The 25,679-nt window shown below is 42.7% G+C and overlaps 1 protein-coding gene across 6 annotated transcripts in view; it reads left to right on the top strand.

Annotated features, from left to right (window-relative positions):
* Positions 1-9,228: 9,228 nt before the first annotated feature.
* The window catches only part of arvcfb (ARVCF delta catenin family member b), a 128,175-nt gene continuing 111,724 nt past the window's right edge, over positions 9,229-25,679 (top strand). For all 6 annotated transcript variants that reach the window (XM_042487462.1, XM_042487461.1, XM_042487459.1 and 3 more), the window contains exon 1: positions 9,229-9,446. In XM_042487462.1, coding sequence (XP_042343396.1) covers positions 9,426-9,446 — 21 coding nt within the window. In that variant the 5' untranslated portion in view covers positions 9,229-9,425. The remainder of the gene's footprint in view (positions 9,447-25,679) is intronic.

Below are 25,679 nucleotides of genomic sequence, written 5' to 3'. Positions count from 1 at the left end.
TCTTCTCAGAGCCAGAACTCAGTCTAACTGAAAAATACAGACATTATGTACATAATGCTACAATAAGCTCAATTTTTTAAAGAGGTGGAGGAATTTCTGATGTCTTTTAAATCAGGGATCACAATAATATTTTCCTTCAGTATTGAAAGTAGTATTGGTTTGGATTTCTGGCAGTGTATGTGACTTAGCAGTGGACAACAAACTGGACACAGTAATAGAAACAGTAGATATTTTAAACCAACTTTATTTTAACCTTACTCTAAATAATGCAGTGTGGCCCAATGACCTAAACCAAAGTTATTCAATTCCCTTCTCCCCTCTCTATCCAACACACATGCTTTATACACACATACACTCACACACACACACACACACACACACACAACTCACCTCACCTAACATCTTGAAGTTTTCCATTGAGGTCAAGGAAAAGTTTTTAGGAGCAGACATAGGTCGCACGTTTGACCACAGCCCAAATTTTTTGAAAAGTAACTAAGCTTGGTCTGAACTCTGTCACATGAGAAAATGTTAATTTGTGAAAGACATGATTGGCAGCGTCGCTATACCTATCTGTACATCCTGCTCAATCAGTACTGCACGTGTAACCCAACTAAGGTGAAAGGATGTGAGATGGCTCACTCGTTAGCTACTTCTAGATGATTTATGTAATTTACAGTACGTGTTTTCTCATACATATCAGATTTGCGTTTGCTGGACCACTTGGAGGTTGCTTCTAGGCCAGATGCGCCCCATGGGCCGCCAGAATGAATAGGCCTCAGCTAAGCTTATTCATATATTCACAAGGGATATAAATGCCAGCAGAAAACAGTTTTACACACAGAATAGAAATGAAACCATTTAGATCATATGCGGCTATCTCTGGTCTAGACAATCGCCCCTTACAGGGTGAATCCAGAAATAGATTTTGATACAGACAGTAGCTTTTGGGCATAAACTTACTGGCTGACATTCCTCAGTTGCAAACATTTTTGCACCTTATTTGACCCAATATCCCCTTGTGAACCCTTGTCACAGGTCGCATGTTTATAATTGTTAGCGCTTCAGTCAAAAAATAATTGTTGTCCTCTCTGACTGTTTCATCTGAATAAATTTCAGAAGCCTGAAGAGCTAAACTATACACTATTTCATAAGAAAGATGCAAAGATCGGAGAAAAGTCTAAAAGAATTTTTTTCAACAGAATTTAGTTTTTATTTTATTTTCTGCCCATTTCACAACCCCATGTGAGGATCTAAAATCGCAGGTTGGGAAGATGTACTGGGGTTAAGGTGGAGGAGTGGATTGTCCAATAATCTCTAGTTCAATTTTCGTTTCTTTCTTATAGTATGCCATGGTCTAAAAGATTCTAAAAGCAATCCAACCCATTTACAAATCTAATAAATGTGTTAAACATTGAAAGAGCTAAACCACTTCCTTCCTCCCACTACATTGGTTAAATTTAAGTAGAGCCTGCCATTTATGTTCTAGGTTATCTTTTATTCACCCCACTTCAGCATTAGGAGTCCAGTTTGAGGCGATGGCCCATGAATCACACTTCTAACCGCTCAAGGTAGAGAGTAAGTCCTTTCAGTGTCTCAGCTCGGTACAGGGCCTGACATGGAAGGACAGGAATTTTTACTCAAGGTTGGTGTTACGCATATTGCCCCTTGTTGAGAAGAACAGGGGGAAAAAGGGTGTGGGGGGGGGGGGGGGGCAGCAGAAAAGCCTTTTGTACTGCGGGGCTATTTATATTCCTCTGGGGCGGCTCAAACCTTCATCCTTCAAATCAGCCCCAACGCTGGTGGACTTAATGCCTGTCCTGGTGCACCTCACTGTCATTTGATCACAATCCATTAAACCATTATGCACACTAAAAGCACTAAGAGGGATATGTGAACACTGCTCCCATTTCCTTTACCTGACATCCTCTCTGTGTACTCGCATAGGTGAACAGAAAGGTTCAGTATCTCGGAGGGCCACTGCAAACTGAAAGTTTGTGGAACATTTCTACTTGAAGATGACCACCATGGCAGCCTGAATGAGTAAGGGACTTGGTAGCTGAGTTCAGAGACTAAACTGTAGCCCATGTGTTTAAAATAAAACCCCCTCACCATCACAGGACACCGGTGCCACCTGAGGAATGTGACCTCACCCTTCCATGTGTCCAGCAGAATAACCAAAGCAAGGCTGACCCCTTTTCACTGAAAAAATTGAAAACAGTCCTGGAATTTTGTATTAGTGTTGGAGGTGCACTTCAAAGCCTTGTTTTAATTATCCTCACGAGTTCAACATACTGGTGCGACAACTTTACTACATGACTTACAAGCATGTAAATGCTCATCAAACAAGGAGCAGGAGCAGCTGAGCCTTGTTTTGGGAGGTGTGCAGGAGTAAATTCACACTTTATTGGACAGAGCATTCCTTAAGACTACAAATGCCTTAATAGCATAAGGGACTTGGAGCCGAACACTTCTTTTCAATATCACCCCAGTGTGTTCTTAAAGGTTACTACAACGTGAATGGTCTGCTGCCAAGTAAATCAGAGAGTTTTAGCCAAGCATAAACTGCAAAAGTGTGTCTTTCATATCATTGTCACTCAGCAAATACATGCAAACGTGTAAACCGGCCTTGGGATCTAGTGTTAATTAAAAAATACAAATAAACATTTGTGGAAAGTGTTTGGATGCCAGAAGTGCATTCATACTTCCTGGAAAGAATAAACTCTGCACTCAGTTAAAGCAGACAAATCAACTTAAAGTCCCCAAAAGACCCACAAACTAAATTGTAGATGAATCAGCTCAGGAGGGGGCGGCCGTAACTCTCAGCTGAGTGCTTTACCTGGAATTAGCCTAAAATTTAAGTTCTTAATTTAATGTTAACAGAAGGAAACCTCTTGGTGTTTGCTATTTTCAGTAAATCCTCGCTCTTGCACCTGTGTGCAGTGGAGGAGAGGAGGTGGTATAGCATCAGATTATAGCAATTAGTCGGAGCCACGCATGCATCCATTGACTTTGCACTCGGGCTGACTATATGAGCTCTGTCATCGCCTCAGGCAGAGGCACATTTCACTGCTGGACAGACTGAAAAAGACTGAACATCACAGAGACTGGAATTTGCAAACCTTTGCTGTTTTGATTCACACACAAAAAATTGTGTAATTTGTCTCAAGTTGAAGCCAGGCTGTGGGGCTCTCCTGATATTTTGGCACGTTTGAAAAGGGTGATAGGGCTTGGTATGTGAACTGTCTCACATGGAGTGTCTGAGAGTGATACTCGTTGTGTAGGGGCTGATTGTAATAGCGCAGGAATGTGTGAAAAGACCGGCACTGCTCTCGAAAGTCCTCTTTTTCAGAGTGCCTCATTCAAGCTGATCATTCTGTGCTGAATATAAACTTATATTCCATGTATTGAATTTTAGATGAATCTCAAATACAAATACAGCTAACCTTCATAATTTTTCCAAGTAAATACCAAATTTCTCAGACACTGATTTACAGATGGTGGTAGCCCCAGAATGTTTCTGTAGGGGTGGCCAGGCGGGGCCACTGAGAATCTTGGGGTGCACACCAAAACCAAAAAGCCATAAATGAAATTTTAGTAATTTGATTAAGTATGTAGACCATTTAAAAACTGTTAAATATGTGTTAAATGTTAATATGGAGAGTTAAGGACTTTCAAACTGATACACTAGTACATATACTAGATGCTTATTTATACAGTTAACATTCTGCGTTCCAGCAATCCTGTTTTATTATGGTATTTATCTGTACATTTATTTATCTGTTGGGTGATTTGTAGTTCTTCAAATAGGCTGATTGTCAATTTCTTAAAAAGACAAATACATAGCTTTACTTTGAAGGAGTGTATTGATTGTAAGAAACCAATCATTTACATGGGACAAGCCTTTTCAAGTTTAGGAAAGACTTGTGGGTACCCAAAAAAAGCAATTTTCATTCAGATATCTTCAGATGAAAGTTCAAGGGACCCCTTTAAAAACATTGTCATGCCAGTTGTTCCCTAGCCTACATTTAGCCAAACTTTAGAGACTGATTGTTAGATGCAGTGGCTGACAAATCTGCCATATAACTGGGGATCGTGAACCAGCATATAAACACTTTCTACGGACTCTTGAAAAAGGAATTGTACCTTTTAAAAGGAGATTACATTTTGCCAGTTGCTGGCTGATTTATTAACGAGAAATCTCAAGGATCTATCATGAAATTTAGCGGAAAGGTGGGCAACTGATTAAATATAATAATTTTTAGACCAATAAAAAACTCTTACAAATCCAAACTGGAGGTGTAAAAGTTGATTTGATGCATGTCAGCCCCAAGACTGATTCAGAATTTGTTGTTTCTGCCTCATTCAGTGCCCCAATTACGCACGAGAAGATGAAGAATCAGGAAAAAGCCTAATCCAGTTATGGTTGTATTAAAAACCTTGCTGTGCAATTACAGTATTGCGACATAAAAACAGAAAATAGAACCTTTTGATCTAAAGTGATGTCATTTAAACAGAGCTTTATTTCCCTAAATGAAGGGAAAATTGCCTTTTTGGAAGACAAAACCCCCCAATAGATTGGACTGTAATCCTCTGCATCGCTGAGTAGCCATTTTTCAAGGGGAAAATAAAACATGATAGTAAGAGTCATTAGATAAGGGCTTTTTTTGCAAGCTGTGCCATTGTTAGAATAAACAGCAGTCAGCCGGTAGCAGAGCAGATCATCTTGGCCCTGTATACACTCTTACACATTCATTATTGTTTCATCAGGGCCCCTACACTGTGCAGTCATTGTCTTAAAGAACTTAAAGCAGCAGTATTGTCTTGAAAATCACTTTTTAAACACCTTTTTTTTTTGCAGACCTGCTTTGTGTGTAGTTGGATATTTGGTCTTTATTGAAGTTTGAAGGTAACGTCGGGTTTCCCGAGAAATGTATTCTTGGCAGAGTGGAAAAGCTTTTGAAGTTCTGTTCAAAATTAGATGTCATTAAAGTCTCCTTTGAAAGTGAAGATTATAAAAACATTCTTTCTTGTAATGAAGCGCCATATATATTTTCAAACGGCTCGCCTCTTCTGCCTTCAGTCTACTCTTTCTATCTGCTTTTGCTCCTCTGTCTCTCTCTCTGTTTTTCTATGCATCTGGCATCTTGAATGGGAGAGAAAAACATGATTTTAACAGATGCAGCTTCATTGGAGGTGTCTGGCTGTCAAAGCACGCCTTGTTGCTGAACATTAACCTTTCTACCATCTGTTTCACACCGTACGTCCTGACAGAGTAAAGCTGACTTCAGGAGCTTTGATTACAACTCCTGGATTATTCATACACCTTGTACATTTACTTTACAAGGCCCAGGCGTGGGTTGGCTATACTCGAGAGAATAGACTACAGTAGCTTTTTTCTGCAGCAGGTATTCCTGGAAACAGTATCACCGACCTGTGATGTTTAACACATTCTAGAAATTATTTTAAGATAAGACATCGTATTTCCTCTTTTTGGATATTGAGTTTAACCCCAACCTGCATTGTCTATTTTTACTTCAGCTTTAGTGGGTTGTACCTGTTTGTGTATGAAAAGAGAAAAGAACATTTTAATTAGAAACAAACCAACTAATGACATTCCTATCAGCCTTAGCTGTACATTGCGTTAGTGGTATTGAAATTGAATATTGCAAATTGACTTGGCAAAATTTAACATGCTAACACACTAAACCAAGAAAGTTTACATAGGATGCTTTTCCCCCCTGACCCACAGGAAACATTATATCAACTAAACAATAGAAAGTAGGAAAATGGTCAATGCATCCCCACTTCCTCCTACTGTAGCCAAAATATCCTGGATACGGCCACTGCCAGATTGTGCTGGTGACATCATTTGGAGCCAGAGTCTGTGCAGTGCGTTTTTTGCGGTATTGAGTTCCCGCCCATACACCCGTTTGACCAATTACAAGCAGCCCCACTGATCACAAATACACTGATTAGCAGATTAGCACACATAGCTGTCAATCATGACATCAAACCCCTTTTCATAGCATCAAATAACTAATTTAAACCAAACTGATCAGAAAAAGAAACACTTGAACATGCATCAGTGTATTAAAATGATAAGAACTATATGAAATGACAGAAACTATGTTTGGGAAAAATTTATTTGATGTGTATTTTGGCCTGTGTCCTATTCGCTAACATGGAGAGGGCAGTATTTATGACCTATACTGCAACCAGCCACCAGGGGGCAGTTGAGATGTTTTGGCTTCACTTTCGGGGAGCTGTCACGTTGTCCATCAGTATATTACATTAGCATTTCGCTCAAAGAACCACTTTGCTTAAATACAGCCCCACAGAGCTGACTGTACTTATTGTCTCAAGTCTAGATGGCATGGGAATTTGGCAAATATTCCTTAAAACAATATTCACAACATAAAAGTATAATTTGGACACAGGCAAAACACACGTGTACAAATTTACGGAGAAAATAAAAAGCAACGTGTCTTTTCTAATCTGCTCCCAAGAGCATTCCACAGCACTTAATGGATTTTTAAACAGGGTTATGAAACTCACTTAATGCTTAAATGGCTTAAATGGAATGTGATATTGCACATCACATAAGAGAAATAATGCACCGCAGTCAAAGTTTTAAGACTTTTTTTTTTAAACCACTTTTTGGAGGTAATGTTGGTTGGATGGATTCTTAATGGTATTGTTGAAAGTAAATAGATCTAAATGTAATGGTGCATGGTGGGCCAGGTCTTTCATTAAGAACAAATGGAGCAGTAACATTCGGGGAGATGAAATACCAGGCTTGTGGAATGCGAAACCTCAGCCATTTCCCCTCCGCTTGGCATTTCTCCTTTCTATGTTTTCTTTTTTTAAGTCCAGTCATTTTTTTTTCCTCTCCGTAAATCCAGACGTCCCTCAAAGTTGTCTTCGGTTAAGCTTCCATCTACGTTAGTAGATTAACATTCCTTGTCAGTCTTGGTCACAGTCATAGATATTTGAATGTGAATTCTTTCACGTACGTCCCGCCCCTCCCTTATATCAAGTGCAGTGAGAGGAACGGGACAAAGAGGAGGAGAAAAGGAGCTGTGTGTGTGTGCATGTGTGTTTGTGGGGTGTAAAAATGTGCAGAGTATTGGGTGCCTTTGCCTCAATAGGGCCAACTTTTGTTTTGTGTGTGAGCCCCTGTCCCCCCACCATCTCCTCTTCTTTTTCCTCTCTCTCTCGCTCTCTCTCTCTCTCTTTCTCTCTCTATGCCAACAAGGGGGAGGGGTCGGCAGATTGACAGACAGACGCAGCTGGAGTGCATAGAGGGAGCTGGTCCCACCCCACTAAGATGCCAGACATAGACCCAATGAGAGAGGGAGAGGAGGAGAGAGAGAGAGAGAGCTGCTACACTTCCAGCTCCTGCTGCCTGTCTGGGAACCCTCCTTTCTATTAACACACCTCCTTTTTCCCCCCTCTCTCTCAGCCCCTGAGGTTTTTGTTCTCACCCTGGCCAACTTTTTTTGTTCAGTGAGTGTGTGTGCGTGTGTGCAAATGCACACAGTTCAGTTCAGCTCCATTCCTCTTGGATTCCTGCTTGTGTTAGAGAGGGGGGATTCCTCACGGCCAACGGCTCCCTTTGCCCTCCATCCCTCTCCATTCCATACATTTGGACAGCGTCTCAGCAAAGGAGAAAGCTAGATCCCTTTTTTTCAGCTGTGTCAAAGGAGCCTGAGAGAGTCAGAATTACACTGGATGGAGGGTGATTTCACTTTCAAAATAAAAGCATTGCAGTCTTAATGAAAAAAGGGCCTGTTGCACATTTGTTTTTATGCCCTATAGAACAAAAAATAAAAAAATAAAAAGCTTTGTGCTAGAAATGATCCATCAGCCATACTTCCACTGAGTTTGACTGCAAATTCAAATTCCTCTTTGTGCATTTGACATTTGTTTTTTTTTTTAAAGGAAATGTTTGTCAAAGCTTGTGAAACATGGTTGACATGTTTTGGATTTCAGACTTGTTCAAAAGACATAAAAAAGTAATAATAACTCAAAATCTTAGTAGACCAATTCCTATTCTAACAACACTGTCTCAACTTTGGTGGTATCACAGTATTAAGGTGTACCATGGTATTTAGAAATCCAGATGGTTTGTTTTTCAATGCTGTTTTAAAACAGAGCTCCTCTTTCTATTAAACTCATTCACCACCAGACCCCAGTCTCTGGTTTCTACTGGTGGAGCAGACAGCTGAGCTTAAAGACACCTCAGCACATCAGCCAGTGGCCATCAGCCCTTTTTCCCCATGGAGACCATGGTTACGTCTAACTTAGTGAAATGGTGTATTTACTGGGGTGGCCCAAGTGGGGCACTGACTCATGCAAGGGTTGCATGAAATACAAGCACTGCTGCGGGCACACGCGTCGGCTCAGCTTAATTCACCATTTTTGTCGCCACTACCCATACCTACTTTAAGTACTACCATTGCAGTATTTTACATCCTTGTCTATAGTTTAGTTTAAAAGTTAAATAGACCTACCAAATCACAATAAAACAGAGTGACACCATATAAATGTAAAATAAAGCTCTGCTTTGCGGCTCCGCTCCAAATCAAAACAGATCTTCTTTCTCTTCTATGGTATTTTGGCAGGTTAGACACTGTGGTGGCCCATTACTGCATCTCAGGTTGAGACTGAATTGCACCTATAAACAAAAATGTATTAAATTTGTCAAACTTGCAGGTAGGCAGTCATTACAGGGTGCCACCTGGGATAGCCAATTAGATTTTAGGGGTGGGCCTTGCCACCTCAGGCCACTCTCTGGACAGGTCCCTGCTTAATTGTCTTCCCTGACTAAGAGAAAGTTAAATTCAAAAGGTGTACACTTGCATATCTGTTTAATTAGGAAAACTGGTGGGAAAATGTTACCTTTCTTAACATTTTATGGGTCTCTATTTTTCTATTTACTGCCGCACACGTAGGCTACACTGTCACTACCATATACCATATACCAGAAAGGTATGAAGATATAAAATATTACATACCACCCAAGCCAAATCTCAACCTACAACCCTCGAAAAAATTCTGGGTGTTTCATTGTTTTGTAGTAGTAGCCAGAAGATATGCAGCTGTAAAAAGCAGTAAAGCTTCCTTTCACGGGTATGCCTAAATTCGCGCTTTTATTTTGAAAGGCACAAGGCCACACTTCCTATATTCCTCGCGCTGACTGTCACGAGCTCGACACAGCTGAGCAGAGGATGGCTGCCTGCGTCTGAGCTGCTGCCTCTGCGCTCACAGAGGGAAAACTCAACGTAAATAGACAAGGAAAGCGCGAGGAGCCGAGAGGAGGAGAGGAGGGAAAGGAGAAGTTTTTCCGAGACCAGGAAATAGTTGTCACACATTTCCCCGGGAGGTTTTTATTTTGTCGGGAGCGAAGGGGGGGATTCAGGACCATGCCTGCTGAAGTGAAACAGGTTAGTGTTGCTGTGTCTGCCGGGTCTGCTCTCATCGTGTCTTTAGCCTCTCTGACTCTTCTTGTCTTTCTTCTCCTCCTAACTGATTCCTTATTGTTTGGGTATTGTTGCATACCTATCATTTTTACCCAGTATCATCACTCTTTAAGTCGTTTACGTAGCTTTTTTTCACCCTTGTTTATACATGAGAGCAGAGATTCTCAGATTTCTCGATGTCCTTCAGGAGCATAGTGCGCGCGCGCGTGTGTACTGTGTGTGCACGTATGGATGAATGAAATATGCATGTATATGTGCTGCTGCATGACATCAGATACAGTGAGGAGGACAGAGTACTTCCACCACTAAGTGACCATTTGATGCTGTAAATAGTCATGACCATGAGATATGTTTAGTGGTGGCCGTCTGTGTGTGTGTGTGTGTGTGTATGTGTGTGTGTGTACAGCATGTGTGTGTGTTGGGGGTGGTCTTGCAGGACTGTAAAGCAGCATTGTGACTTATGAGTTTCTTGACACATTCATGGGCTCAGACATGTCAGTACCACCTATAGAATGAGTGGTGTGATCATGGGACAAGCGGTGAAGTATTGAAAGTTTGTCCCTGGTCATCGCCTGCGAGGCTGTGAATGAGCCCAGGCCAGGATTTATTGCCTGCAGGCTGTAGTACCAAATGTGTGAGAGACATGGCATTAAACTCTTTTGTCTTCCACTTGCACAGATACCGCAGGAATGTGCTTTTGTTAGCTCTTGCGAGTGTGTTACTGTGTCTGTGTGGGTGTGTGCGTACTAGGGCATAATGTGCATACATTATTGGAAGTGTTCCCTGTGTTTGAAGCGCATCCACAGGCAGCCTACACCATCACAACGCTCTTTTCCCCGCCGAGCTTGGCAGTGCTCAGATGCATCAAAAAAAAGGAAGACAGACATCCAAAAAGAAAGAAAGTGGCAGAAAAAAAACTGATTGAATAAGGTCAACTTCTCATCAGCGGCGCTCTCCTCCACCGGGCTGAGAGGGGTGGAGTTACCAAACCCCTGTCTGGCAGACAAAAACATTCTGTCAGCTCTCCACGTTGCTCTGATAATAATACGTTAACAGTTGCCCCTGTGGATGAGTGCCACCAGATAACTGGAGCCAAAAAGAGAAGCTGTTTTTCTCCCCCACACACCCTCAGCTCTTTCCATCCCTTGGTTTCGATAAGTTTGCAGGCTGTCCATGAAGTGTGAGCTGATGGATCAAAAGCAGGACAGATGCTGCTTGTTGAAATCCTTGCTTGGATTATGTGAATAGAATGAAATGTATGTCAACAACCTGAGAGTTTGGCCTCCCCAGATGCATCCCAGAATTGGTCGGGGAGGTGCAGGATGCCTCCCCACGCCTGTGACCCCCTTTAGACAGAGATAGTTCGCATGGTAAGCCGGCCTTTTCAACTCAGCTGGACATTCCTCAGTGAGGGAGCACCTGCTTGGGCAGTGCTGTAGGGGAAAGGGGGGGTTAACGTGTGTCCAAGTCACACTTGAGCCAAATAAGGATCAATGTTAGTGTCTGTGATGTCAATTTTGTTGCCATCTTTCTTGTTTTTGCTAGTTTTGTTGGGCCTTTCAGATTACTGGAGCCCCTGGTAGCTGCCACGTTTAGCAGAGATTCTCCATAGTGTACTCTATATGTCCCAGAGGACGTCCAGTAGCTTAAATTCACTAGAATTTAGATAGCGAAGGGAGACGAGAGAGATGCCGATCTGCCTTGACCTCATCTTAATGCTGCAGCAGAGCTTACGGTAAATGAGTTTTAGCCCACTGAAGATTACTGCATAGCCCTCAATTAGTGGGGGAGCCTGCACCAGACCATGTCTGAGTTATATATAAACTGCCCTTTATTTTAGAACTTTACACCAGCAGGGTAGCGCCCAAATTCTCCGAATTTAGCTGCAGTGGCCGAAGCATCTCTTGCTCATGAAAAATAGAAGAACAGATTTGTCGTGAAGGAGAAAGGAAAACATTATGAATAATCCAATAGTCATCATCTTGCCAAGGTCTATCAGAAAACCGACTTTACTTTTCCTCTGTGAGCTAGAAGGACCCATCTGAATAACAGAATAATTCATCAGTTATTCAGCCAAAGACTAAAGGAGGTCTTGTCTTCAGACTGCGGGTTACTGCCAGATTCCTGACAGCTAGCAGGGCTGCAGATTCTGAGCCCCCCCCCCCTTTCTGAGGCTGTTTGATTTCTTACTAAAATTTAAAAAAATCTGTCAAACTTCTCTCCATCTTTCTTTTTTCTGCGGGGGTGTTTTTGTATGTCAGCTCGACCGTCCTTGCATATTCTTTTCCGTTCCTTTCCTCAGGCTCCCCTTTTGTGACTGCAGAAGATGCTGTGCAGATCAATATTTGAAGACATGTAGAGCATGAGGAGGGGCATTGTTTGGGGAGTGGAGGTCATGCAAGAATAATGCCAATGACCGGAAACATATGAACGGTCAATAGCTGTGGAGAAAGCATCAATGCAAAGGGCATTTACTGGGGGGTTGGGTGCATGATGGGAGAAGTGTGTGTGTGTGGGTGGGGGGGGGGGGGGGGTGATGAGTACTGTTGTGTTTTGAAGGTGAGAGGGTGTTGGAAGAGGCACGATCATATGGTGGAAGGTGGCTGATGACTGGTGATACCAGATGGCCTTCCCACCACACAGCCTGGCCATACTCCCCATGTTTCCCATACCATTCCCATGGCTGTTCTTATTGCATGACCCATGACCCAACACGGCTCGACATGTCACAGTATCTGCCACTCCACCCGCCATCTACCCCCAAGAGCCGCCTGTCCTGCCCACCTTCTTCATTCACTGGGTGCCTGTTTTTGGTTTTAAGTAACCTGAACTGTATTTACATGTGAGCAGCTGAGACCATATATGTTCCTCTACATGATAACTGCCACACCGCCATCCACATTGCACCCTCATCGGCACCCTACATGTATGTAACTCCATAGGTCACCATATAAGAGCTCAGTCAAATAGTTTGCATACCTCCTTGTTTAACTGGCTTGAAGAACCAAACAGATGTATTATGGCAAAAAAGCTTACTGATTTACTGTATTGCTTCCTATAATGGCAGAAAAAATGATAATAATAAAAAATACCTTTTTTGCCGAATGTAAGGATTTCCTGCATCTCTCTGTTTTTTATATTGGAAAACTTTTTTCTTTTTTCTTTTCTTTTTTATTATAAACTAACAATGAACCAATTTTGGATTTCAACTAATTATTTTCATTATCAACTAATCCAGAAATTATTTTCTTGATTACTCCATTCATTAATTTGTTCATGAAATGTCATAAAATAGGGGAAAAAAAATGTTCCTCACAATTGTCGTGGATCCTAATTGACAAATTAAAATCCTTGTTCACCAGATGTCTCACGACCCAAAGATATAAAGGTGACAATCATGGAGGGTGAAGAAAATAGCTAATATTTATATTTGAGAAGCATGAACCAGTGAATATTTTTGGAATTTATACTTTGGAAATAACATATTGTGTTTTAATTCAACCCTCGTTTTAGGCCTAAACCAGTTATTAGTATTTTTTTTTTAATCACAATTTAATTGGTAGCCAAAATTATTATTGCACTCCTATTTCATATTGCATGTTGTGGTTCTCATAAAGAGTACTATTCTAAAAATCATGCCATAATTGTTTAGGATCTCAACTAATGAATATTTTCATTCTCGAGTAAGCTGTTGATTATTTTCTCAGTTAATCGATTAGTTTTGTTTATAAAATGGTGAAAAATGTGAATCAGTGTTTCCCAAATCCCAAAGTGATGTCCTTAAATGTCTTATTTTGTCCATAACCCAAAGATAATGAGTTTACTATCATAGTGGAGTAAAGAAACAAATATTACAATATTCAGGTTGAAAAAGCAGAGAGAACTTTATTTTTTTTGAATAATCAATCCATCCGATTAATCAATCAAATTAGTTGGAAATTCATTTAATAGTTGACGACAACTAATTGATCAATTGTGGCAGCTCTACCATTGTTATGGTTATTTTTTTGAGAGACGGTGTGATTTACTTTGTCTGTAATCTCCTGATGCAACACTAAACCAGACATCTGGTCCACCAAGTGGCTGAAAACAAACATGAAGAAATATGTGAAATATTTGACCCCAGTGAGCATTACACTTAACTATACATAGCACACTGTAAGGGCTCGCTCTGTATCATATGAACACCCTCAGGTTTTTGTGGTTGACTCTGTGGTCATGTTCTGTGGAGCATTAGGGGTCTGTGCCACTCAACCCTTGGCACTACAGATATCCCTCCCTACCCCGCCATTCTGCCTTGGCTTCCCCTCTCTCTGTCCTAACCCATTTGGCTGGCTGACAGTGTGACCGATGCAGGCCCCATGCGCTCGCTCACTCACTGTCTGACCACTGGCGAGGACCATAATGCTCTCTCAGCTTTCATCATCATGCTGATGGAATTAAAAAAAGGTGAGTGGCAGTAAATTGGAAAGCTGGAGGGAGGGGGCGAGGGATGCTGCAGACGGATGCTTTCATACTGCTATGTTTGGGGAGAAGAAGCGGCGCATTAATGAGATGGCAGCTTATTATCTTGCTCGAGCCGTTAGTTGTTTTTCTACCTATTCAGCTCTACAGTGTGCCCCTGCTCAAAAAATGTGTGCAGGTTGCATACTGTATGAGTCCTGTGTGCATGCATATACTTCATGCACATTCTTGAATTTCCCTGGTTTACATTCGGTACAATGAACTTCCAGTCCCTTGTTTTTTTGTGCTTTTTTTGCTGCCAAATCCTCCAGAGGTGAGGTGTAGATACAGTGTCGGCCCACTCTGTCTTGAACACGCAAATGCACAAACAGACACCCTCACACACACGCACGCACACACACACACACTGGAGGCTACAGAGGAGCATCAATTGGATCCCTGGCTTATTTACTCAGTGTTTGTCTGCAGGCTACGTACTGGGTAGCCCTGTTTATAAGGGAGTGGGATTCATGGTTTCCCTGGCTGTGTCCAATAAACACCTCTCTATCTGTGCTGCTGGAAGCCAGCAACAAGATCCATGTTTTCGATTGGGCAGATAAGAAAGCCACTCGCCTCGGAGAAAGCAGAGGAGGCTCAGTCACACATTCTGACCGGAAAGCCGGACAAGTAGAACTCGTTACACTTTAAATAAAGTTGTGCTTGTGGCCACATTGGGGCTATAATTGTTGTAGTGACAATATTTACATGATAATCTCATACCCTAATAATGGTGTGATTACATAATGGCAACACTTTGGTTGTTACACAACATGGTGCTCTAATTTACGAGACATAAACACTCTTCAGTGAGGATGAAACCATGATCAGACAGGTTTGATTATCCTTGATGCTGTCAAAAGATGCTTGTAGCGCTAATGATGGTGAAAGGAGAGTTCTTCACTAGATTAAAAGCAGTTTTATACAACAGCGGACTGAGGGTCACGGAGGAAGAAAAACTCTTCTTCTTCATGACCAAATGCGCTGTCACGTTGGCCTGCGCAGTGTGGGTGTGTTTGTTGTGTGCATGCATGTGCAAATTTTCCTGTGTATTCTCTTGTGTTTGTGTGTGTCATTACTGTAATTGGCTTTCCTGCAGGGACTGTGGTTAAAGCTGCAGATGTGACTGTTCTCTGGACAGCACCATGGACAAATAAGGCACCCGGTGATCCTTAAGCCCGTGATTGATGACACCACAGGATGCACAGTCTAATTTTCTTTGCATCTTTACCGTAGAAGAACAGCTGGTAAAGTGAGTTTTGATGAATTGAGGTGCTGTGGCTGAATTTGACCCAAAGTGACGACCAGACTGGGCCGTAATTATCTCACGCCTTGGCCACCCTGCCTGCCTGAGCAGTGCGTAATGGCGCTTTTGTTCTGTTTGTTCGGTGCTCACGTTAACAGGTTTGGGGCTTCATCTAGAGATTCTAGATTCTTCTCTATTTTTTCAGTGTGACGCACAGAGTTGGCAGCAAAAATAGACAGTGAAAATGATCTGTTGATAGTCGTATTGACATCCTGCCAGCAACATAATACCTTTCACTACATTTCGGCGAGTAAGACGTCACACACAGGTTGAAGTAAGCAGTCTGGCCCAGGCCTCAGTATAATATTTATAGTAAAGATTTAGTTCACCATAGGGGAACAAAACAACTGTCCAAGCACTGTCTGAAATTAACTTTTTGACTCATTGGCTAAGGTGACTGGCATATGAAAAAAAACACCAGCCAAGCATGTTTTTTTACCAGCCAAAATGATAAATTGCCTTTTTTTATTTCACATGCACATTTTCCATTACAGTTATTTGAGTTAGAAGTGTATTATGTTGAATAAAAACTTAAATACTTAAAATTGAAAGTGAAATTGTTGAAATATATTGAACAACTCAACACCACAGCCTCAGCATGTCAGAAAGTTCACTCTGGTCAGCAGTAATGCAGTGTATATGTGTAGAACTTTTACTGTGAAATGTAAGAATGGAAAAAGTGGAACTAATGCTACTGCCGCTGACAATGTAGGAGGCAAAAAAGAGTTTGCAATCTTGGTTCAAACTATGGAGTGCTGCAAAACTAGCAGGGCTCAAAACGGTCGGGTTTCGTCACACCGGCACAGGTGTACAACTGTGTGTGTGTGTGTGTGTGTGAGAGAGAGAGAGAGAGAGAGAGAGAAAGAGAGCAACTTAGGAGCGGCAGAGCTGTGCACCCCTAAATGACACCTAAAGGCGGTAGAGACGCTCAGCATAGTTTTTTATTACATGACTATTTTGGTACAAACATTGACCTGCCAGTGTGGCAGATAGCCTTCCGAGATTTACTCGCCAAACGGAAAATCTACCCGCATCTGGTGTTGTTATGTCAGACCCTGTGTCTAAGTGCATTAGAGGGACTAAAGGAGCATAAACAGTCCTCAAGATATCCCATATGATTAATGGATTAATATGTATGGTATGTGCCATTGAACTGGAATGGAACATGGACCACAAAGAGACCACAGGACCGTACAGAGAAAGTTTTCTCAGCTTCATGCTGGGAACACTGCTGCCACCAAGACCCTCAGTCAGAGAGGGGTCTGGTTTTGGGGCCTTTTCAAAAGAACTGGGGCTTCTTGAACTGTTATGTATAGTTCACATAGGCTCCACCCCCTCCGTCCTGCAGCTGGGGACCTCCTAAAGAGGCCCTGAGGGGGGAAGGTCAAAGTCCTCATAAAGCTTCCCTCAACCAGAAACGCATGAACAAACGCTTCCCTACTTCTCCCTTTCTCTCTTCTTCCTTTCTATTTTAACCCCTCCAGTACCATCCAGATTGTACAGGGGCAGTACATGCAGCGCAGCTGTGGGGGCTGGGGGAGCAGGAGATGGCCCAGGCTCCACTCGCATGTTTAGTCTGGAACTTTCTTTTGACGGATTAGCCCACTTCCTGCCTCCGGGCCGGCCGCTAGAAGCAGTCGGGATGCCGGGGAGAGCATCGATCCTCCATCATCGCACCATCTGTCTCATGCTGCCTTTTGGGATTAATGATTCCCTCTGACAGCTCTTTAGCAGGGCTCTATCAGTGCCGGCTGACCATTCAGATTATGCTGACATGTGGCAGTGCGAGGAGCTTGCATGAGGCGTCTACGATTTATTTAGTGCAACTGCTGTAAGGAGTCATCACAGTCACTGAAAGCAATAACAGATATTTTTTAGATGGAAGCTACAAGCTACAGATATGTTTCACTAACTTCAACTTTTAGAATTTTATTTGTCCAGCACATTAATTCTGTCACAAACAAGAGATATATCAAACTGTGCACTATATATATTGGTAAATATGATGTCTAAATTCGCCACAATCAGAGTTTTGGTTATTTGATCACATATGATTACATTCTTTAGCATTTGCTGTGAAATAGCCAAGAAACTCAAAATTTGCAATTCACCACAGTTCTATTGACTGTCCTTTGACTTATTTCATGGAAAGGCACATAATCTCCCATTTCATCTGAAAAGCCAGTATGTGTGTAACCGTTGTAGCCCCGTGTTTTGCTTAGTCAGAGCTCAGTCACAAAGCATGTAGGGAGTTTGAAGCGAGGACTGGCTGTTAGTGACCTGCTGGCGGTTGAAGTGCACTGATGAGGTCCGGAATTTCATTAGAATGCCGCTCCGAACCTCGCAACACACAATAGTGACCGTTACTGCTGATGGCTCAGATCCAGGGAGAAAAATAAAAGAGAATGATAGAGGAGGGAAAAGTGAGAGGGAAAGTCCAAACCACTGTAAGCTGACCGGCCTTGGGGCCACAACGGCCCCCTGCTACACACAGCCTCTGCTGTATAGCAGCCACAGCTCCGGCCCCAACACCGCCTGCACACAAACATTATGCTAACCAGTGGCAAGAGTTCAGCCGAACCAGGCAAAGAATCTCCTAAAATGGGAAAGATAAACGAGTTCCTGGCATTCTCAATGCTGCCAATTCTCCACGCAGACAACAGTTTGTACAGTTCAATGGTTTCTACAATAGAGGCATCCAGACACTGGGCTGCCTGTCATATGCCATTACATGTGATGGCACAGCATTGTTACTCATCTCCTCATCTTCTCTTGATATGTGCTCGGTCTATTCCCAGAGGAGCCACTGGTGAACAATGGAGTGATGCGCCTCCTCGCACATTCCACAAGGCTCTATTGAGCTGTCTAATGAACCTCTACCGCATGCGTGGCCTTCGCTGGCTGCCGGGGCTCCACGAAAATACCATCTCGCCCCATCACACCCCCTCATATTTAATTTGTTTGGAATGTGTAATAGGCTGTGAAGTGGAGCGTGGTGCAGTGTTGATCTGTGCCAACCAGGTCTGCGGATATGGAGGGACAGGTGCCAGCCATCCACGCAAGGTGCTGTACTTAACACTCTGCGCTGGGCTGGAGAGTGTACAATCCTGGCCCTGCGGTGCAGGCTTTTAGAGCTGCCAGTATCCTGTTGCTCTAGCCAAGCAAGCTTTTAGTTTGTAACAGGACATCGTCGTTGTGTGTTCTTTCTCTGAGGAGGGGGCAGCTGAAAGTTGAGAGAAAGGTTGTGTGGGGATTCATTCTCGGGCCAGTAGAGCCACGGTAGACATTAAACACAACATGAGTAACCTTTTAAGATGCAACTCAATCCTGCATGATTAGGCAAAATCATCCCAGGGGGACACAAAGAAGGAAAGCAAAACAACATTTACTTAATAGTAGTCCCATTTTTATGGAGCTTTTATACTCCTCTGTCAGAATAATTTTAAATGATGCATTAATTTAATATTCTAGATGTAGCAGCTTAACTGACATGTTTACTTTATAAGATAATGATATACTGGGAGAGTGTCAGTGTCTGAGAGCGAGGACAGCCATGACCTCATGACGCAGGCACATTAGCTACTGAGCCACTAGAACACCCCATTTTTCTATCATTACTTTGCTTTTACAAGACTCAGAAAGGCAGACAGTGTCATAAATAGCTCCAACCTCTGTACGTGCGCCGGCGTTGGTGGTTTTATCTGTGCTTGTGGACTTTGTGGAAGAAAAAATACAGCTCTGAGGACTGATACTGCAAGTACATCGTCTCGAAAACATACCCAGGGCTGCGTTATTTTCCTAACCAGACCTTTGGCTGCCATCACCATTAAGACTCACAAGGGTATTTATTACCCTATGGCTGTTTCAAGTTGCTGTTGGTTACCAAGCTGCTTTCCTGGATCCTTAGAGATTCAAAGAGGGTCTCAATTTAACGCCCCGGTTGGTCAGCAGCTGTACTAAGGCGTGTTTTTTTTTTTCTTTTTTTACCTACTCAGATTTAGGACGTGTGGAAAAGCGTGCACTAAACCCCACGAAGTTCTCAAAGTTAAGCAAACAAGGCCTGTTGACACAGACCTCCTTGAGTTCCCGAATTCTTTCCATCATATTCGAGGACAGTTAAGAGAGGCTTAATCCAATAAAACCCACTCTTCGCTTGTTTTGTGCTCTGTCTCTCTTGAATCCGGCTCTGAGTGTGTGCGAGGGGGGTGAGTTAGTTCCTGTGAAGGAGTGGCCAGCTGCAGCCTCTGTTGTTCAGGCCACAAGGGAACACAGGGAGTGTTTTTGGGGTCATGGAGCAGCACATTCCAGACTCGAATGTTCAGATGGGAGCACTCATTCCTCAGTCAGCTCCAAGCCATAACCAACCTCCACTGTTTTTCCTGTGTCACTTATCCGAAGTCCTTCCAGCATAGTGTCCCTGGAACACGGGTGCTAATTAAGGCTGCTGGTGTCTGTAACTGGCCAATGGAACATGTATCAATGCCCTCCTTGTGCAGTGGTGGAGCGTCACTTACCGGTGAGCCAGAAGTCACTGGAGACCAGACTGAGTGCACCCTCTCCTTGATCCGTCACGTTCTCACGCTGCTCATATTGTGACTTTAACAAGGCCTTGTTATGGTCTTATACTGCTAATGGTGATGGAAGTGAAGTGCACTGAGTGCTTTACTACTCTCTATAATTACCTGCCGAAATGAACTCAGATGGTACTTTCTACCGTCAGGGAAAAATGTTATGGGAGAAATTAAAATTTACATCAGTCCTGTGCTCCTGAGTGCAAAACACACCAGCAGTGTCATAAAGCACTGCATTATTTGACACACTGGACACGGCATACAGACAGATAAAATGGCCAAAGTATGGCAGTGGGAATGTGCCAATTTTGGGAGTAACTGTGATAAAATGGCTGCTCTTTTCTGGAGTGTTGAGGCACGCAGATGCGAGCAAATAGGACAGAAGTGTATCCTGACACGCATGTGTGTAAGCACACACCCTGGTGTGCATAGGTCCTGTACACTCTACAAATTGCCCACACCCTTTTTCAGTAGTCAGGTGTCAACACACAAAGGCCCCGGGTTGAAAGAGAGACTGAATGAGTAAAAGATATAAAAAGAAGTTACCACCGTAATATTTTTCCTGGCCTCCATACTCCTTTCTGTGGTTTACTAACCTGTTTTCTGGCTCATCCGTGATGTCAAACGTGACACACCAGCAAAAAAATGACATTTTGACGAAATGTTTCTTTTTTAACTAGTGCAGCACTTTTAGCCTTTACGGCACTGGTTTAACTGCCGAGGGCACTCGCAAACCAATTGAAAGTGTTGTAAATGACATGATGATACTAAGCCATTGAAATCTGTGGATTCTGTTTGTGACTTGAGTCATTGAGTGAGATGATTGCACACAGAGGAGAGCGACGGGAACCATTTGATAAGTAAATAAGTCAGAGAAAAGTAGTATTACATGGTGTGCTCTCAAAAGGGAAAAGTAGATAGTGAAAACAGACCTTTTAAGAAAGAATGGACTGACTCTTAAGGGTCGTCCACACCAAGAATGATAACTTTAATGATGTGATAAACAATAGCATTCTATAAACAGCGATGCCAAACGTGTGCTGTGCGATCAAGCTGTGATAACCCGTAAATATGAATGGATTTTGATTGGCTGTCAGTTTTGCGGTCATTGATCAAATAGCTCTCTAGCATCTCATAGTACATCAACATAGTACAACTCTACCAACAACATAATTGTGAATATTATTTTCATCAGTGATTGGATAAACAGCATTAGTATTGACAACCAACCAGGTATGACCTAAGAATGTTCATTACTACATTACTCAGTGCCAGAGTATGAGTAATGTACCCAAGCATGTGCCAGTTTTGGTGGTTCCCCACTGGTTTAATCCTGATATATTGATTAAAAAACATTGTGAGTTTCAGCCTTAAATAATTCATTACTGCTGTAATTTTTGTAGTGTTACAGTTTTACAAATGATGAATATGCAAATGTGTTCATGTTCTGCTGTATTAGCGGTGACAAATTGCCTGCATTCTCCAAAGAGTCCAGAATTATTCCAACCAGTCTCTCTGAAATATGGTCATCGCAGCAGGGGCTGAGAGTTGGATACTAAATCTGCGGGACGGCCTTCAAAGGGAAAAGCTATTGTGTCCCCTGCCACATTGTGGTGTGAAAATCACAGCGGGCACGTGCACAGAGACCGATCTTAAATTACAGGCCTCCATCCACGCTCTGCAATCTGACGCTCGCAGGCAGCAGGACTGGCATGATGTCCCCAGCCCTCCGACCCTGGAGCCCCGGAGCCACAAGCTGCTGCTGATGCGCTGTACTCCCGTCTCTGCTGCAAACAAGCCTCCTGTCTTCTCCATCCAACATACACCAACAAACCTAATTAACTTTTCCTCTCGGCCGAGCGCTCCTGCCTCTCCGCTACCACAACTGTGCACTTTGAGAAGTCCTCATGACTTTGAATACTCTCTTCCGCAGTGTTTAGATTCCTTGGCTGTACCAGTTTATGGCAGCTGATCAGCTTGCCCTGTTCTTTGGTTTGAAGGGTGCAGAGGTGTGCAGTCGAGCAGGTGCTGCAGAGGAAGACTTTCTCTGCCTTTTCACTGCAGAGAACCTCTCCAGGGACGAGCTGACGCCTGCAAGATGGAGTTTAGAACTAGGTTTCTTTGGTGTGTTTACTATACAGAGGCTGCGTGCTTCTGTGTTTGTGCGCATTGTGGATGCTGAGTGAATGCTACAGATGCTTCTGTGTATGAATTCCTGTGTACTATGCATATTTGGCGGTGAACTTTGCTAGTGGCAGCACTGCAGTATTGTGCAGTGAGGTTCTGAAGTGGGTCAGCCTCTCTGTAGTGCTGAAGCTCCTGCTCACTCTCAGAGGAGCATAGGAGAAAAAAAAACCAAAACGTATAGCCAGGAGAGATCTGCTATTAGCATCGCTATGACTAGACACATTTCTGTCCCCTGTGAACACGGACAAGCCAAAAAATGATATAGGGTACATCATGCATACTGAATTAATGCTCCCTTAGTGATTTATTCAGGAAGTTATCCATCTGTCCTTGCCATGCATATTCAAAAGTTGGATACTAGTTCTCTTCTACTTCTCACTGGAGTCATAGGAGGTCCAATTTGTTCAAATGCAGCGTTCTTTTCATTGCAATTAGAATGTTGTTTTTGGGTTGCCTGTGAGCATGTTTCATAATGAAGCAATTATACACGTGCAGCAGAATCACTCCAGTCTATATGATTTTTTCGTTGATATGGATATTTTTCCTCTCTTGAAGTTACATGTCTTGGTTTCAGCTCGGCTGCTTTGAATGATGAGCATTTGGCTGCTCGTGGATCCTTCAGTCCTCCCTGGCAGGCAGAGCTGCCGTAATTGTTGCATGCCTCTGGAACGTGCCTCGCTAATGGGGCTGTTGGACTCCCAATCAGTCAGCACTGCGTTCTCTCCCTCTCTCTCTCTAATATCCCAGCTTGAACACACAGAGCAGCCTTGATGATGCAACACACTGCTTTGGTTTGGTGACGCCACTCAGGAGGCAGTGGCCTAGAGGTATGATATCTCTTTCATGCCTCTCTCAGGCCATCTGATGTCAAACTGGAATCCAGCAGAGATGACGTTTTATGTTAATGTCTGCTGGGGCTGTTTTTGTGTTTGTCGCCTGGATGGTCTTGTGAAACAACGGGTGTGATGAAATGTGACAGCCATGCACTCAAGACAGTTACAAAGACTAATTTCTCAGACTGTGACAACCTAATTCAAGCTCGATGTGCAGAGAATCTGTTTTGATATTACTTGAGAAAAGCCTTAATGAGGGGTAGGGGGCTGTTTTGGAGATGTATCATTAATTCAAACTGGGAAACATCGATACATTTCGTCTTTAAGATACACCTTCATGTTGAAATTCCCATGGCGCGTCTGTGTCATCATTTATGTCTAGGTACATTTCCTTCCTAAATATTCAAACAGTGCCCGCGGCCTTGTGCCAGACTGATAATGGCAAGCAACCAAGAAAAATACAATGAGGATATTTACTGATATCATCCCACAGGGATTCCCACACATTCATTTATTCACGGCTGCCTGCTACAGTTAGAACTTCTGCTTCCATGTGTTGATTTTTTGTTTTTGGGGCTGAACCGTTATTAGGAGTGCTTTTAGAATATATATACTGTTTGGTCATTCATTGCACCACACTGTCAGAGCGCAGAGCGTTCTCTCTCCACAAACGGACCAGCAGAAGGCCAGCTGCAGAGGAAGTGAAACATAACTGTTGATTACACTGAGTCTAAAAGTTTGCACGCCTCATCAGCAGCTGCAACTCTTCATCACTGATCTGGTCAGCTTTGACTTTATTGACTGATCGATTATGTGCCCCGTGACCTAAACTTCACAAACTGCTGAGGAAAAAAAGAACTCATGTAGAGTGCCACCTGCGCTATGTTCACAGACCTAAACATCTGAATTTAGAGAGGGGAACAACACACATTTAAAAACCACCACAAATAGATTGCAATTCTGTGGGAAACATTTTCTCATATTGATCTCAGGGCCTTGAATTTAACTGCATTAAAATTATTTCAGGACGATATTTGATATCCGCAAATATCGTATAGTTGTCTAGAGAATCAGTATAATATTGTATCATGATGATAGTTGTTATTTACACCCGTATTACCAATGCAGCTATACTTGAGTTAGGTAGCAGAGTAAACACTCAATCATAGCTGCTAATCCTCTTTGACATCACTGAGCACTCACACAGGTAAGAGGTCCTCCACAGATTGCAGTCAGGGTGGGGTTTTTCCAGTAAACCCTGGAGATTTGCATAATAGGAGCTTATTGCTCATTCCCTGTATTCATCTTGGATTGAATCGGAAATGCCACCATCTTTTCATTGAAAGTGTCCAAAGGCTGACTCATTGTGTGCTGTCCCACAAGTCTATAGAGGCGATTTGGGAAACTGGAACAGCAGCAGTCTAATACCTCAAATGAGTCATGATCCATGTGACAGGCCCCTCCTTCTGCCCCTCTCCATCCTCCTTTACCTACTCTACAGTCCAGCGCCTGCTCTCGGACCATTCACACCAAACTGAGCATTATGTTCCTCTACACTCCCTGCCTTCTCTTTGCTCCCCTCTGTTGCTTAATCTTTATTTTGGCGTCAGAACAAGTGCTGGATCTCCTGGCAAGGCAAACGGACCTCTAATAGGGGGAGATGTGAGCACCTTGTCACCATATGGGGCTCGGAATTCCACAGAATTGCTCTCTAATCTCCACAACATGTTAGGAATTTGAAGCCCTTGTTTTTCAGGAGAAAATAGCAGTCCGCTCACCACGTGGCTTCTCTTTTGGCGTGCAGTGTGGAAACGGCATTTGTTGCCCCCCTGTAGCAATTTGACTTTTGAAGCATGCACATGAACATACTCATGGGAAATCTACTGTGTTTATGTTGTTGGCTGTAGCACATTCCTCTTTAAGTCTGTAGTTATAACTACTTTCCCAGCCCCGTTTTATGTATCTTTTTTGTAGCCACTGAGTGTTCAGGAACTAACAAGAGAAAATATCGAGGTTATTCCTTTGCACAGGCCCTGCATCAAGTGCGGGTGACAGGGCAGAGTTGGGAGTGCTGGTTGGGTCTCTGATTTGTGGCCTTGACTGATACTCTGTTCAAGTAAAGTAGTTATGTGCCAGATATCATTGCCCTGTTTCTGTAGTGTGATGCACTGCTGGGCAGCTTTGCTATTGTTCCGAGAGGTCCTTCACTGACTTGTTAAATGACTGCTGGTGATTCAAGTCTGCCTGCTCCCCAGACTAACTGATGGCCTCGTCTTTAGTTTGGTTTTATTACCTAGCCTCTGACTGTTAGAAGCTTCTAAGTGGGATAGTCAGAAAAATGTATTGCGTTACTCATCATTTTCAAGTTCACATCTAGATTGTATGTTTTAGTGAAAGTTACAAGTTTAGTTATTTTTTTAATCTTTCCTGCCAAGATTTGTCTCACTTTTTATTTCCTTTGCACCATTTTAAACTTTTTTTAGTGACATTACAATTTGCATTAAAACTAGAATTTTAAAAGGAATACTTAACCTGCAAGATGACCATTTATATGTCAGTTAATTGAATTTGTGCAGAAAACTTTGTTTTACTTAAATGGAGAATCCAAAAAAGTTACAATATTTCATAAATTGAAGCACTTCACAGAAGCAAAACAAAATTAAAAATAATTTTACAAACTTTCACAGTAATTCCAGTATCATTTATAGAGTTGTATGCTCAGTACTTCCCCAACACATGCAATTTTGCTAAAACTTTATGATTTAAAACATGTCAGTACAAACTGTTTCATGCATGCTCA

This window comes from Plectropomus leopardus, chromosome 6, assembly GCF_008729295.1.
Source record: "Plectropomus leopardus isolate mb chromosome 6, YSFRI_Pleo_2.0, whole genome shotgun sequence".
NCBI lineage: Eukaryota > Metazoa > Chordata > Actinopteri > Perciformes > Serranidae > Plectropomus > Plectropomus leopardus.
This window is presented reverse-complemented; position numbering and strand designations above follow the sequence as displayed.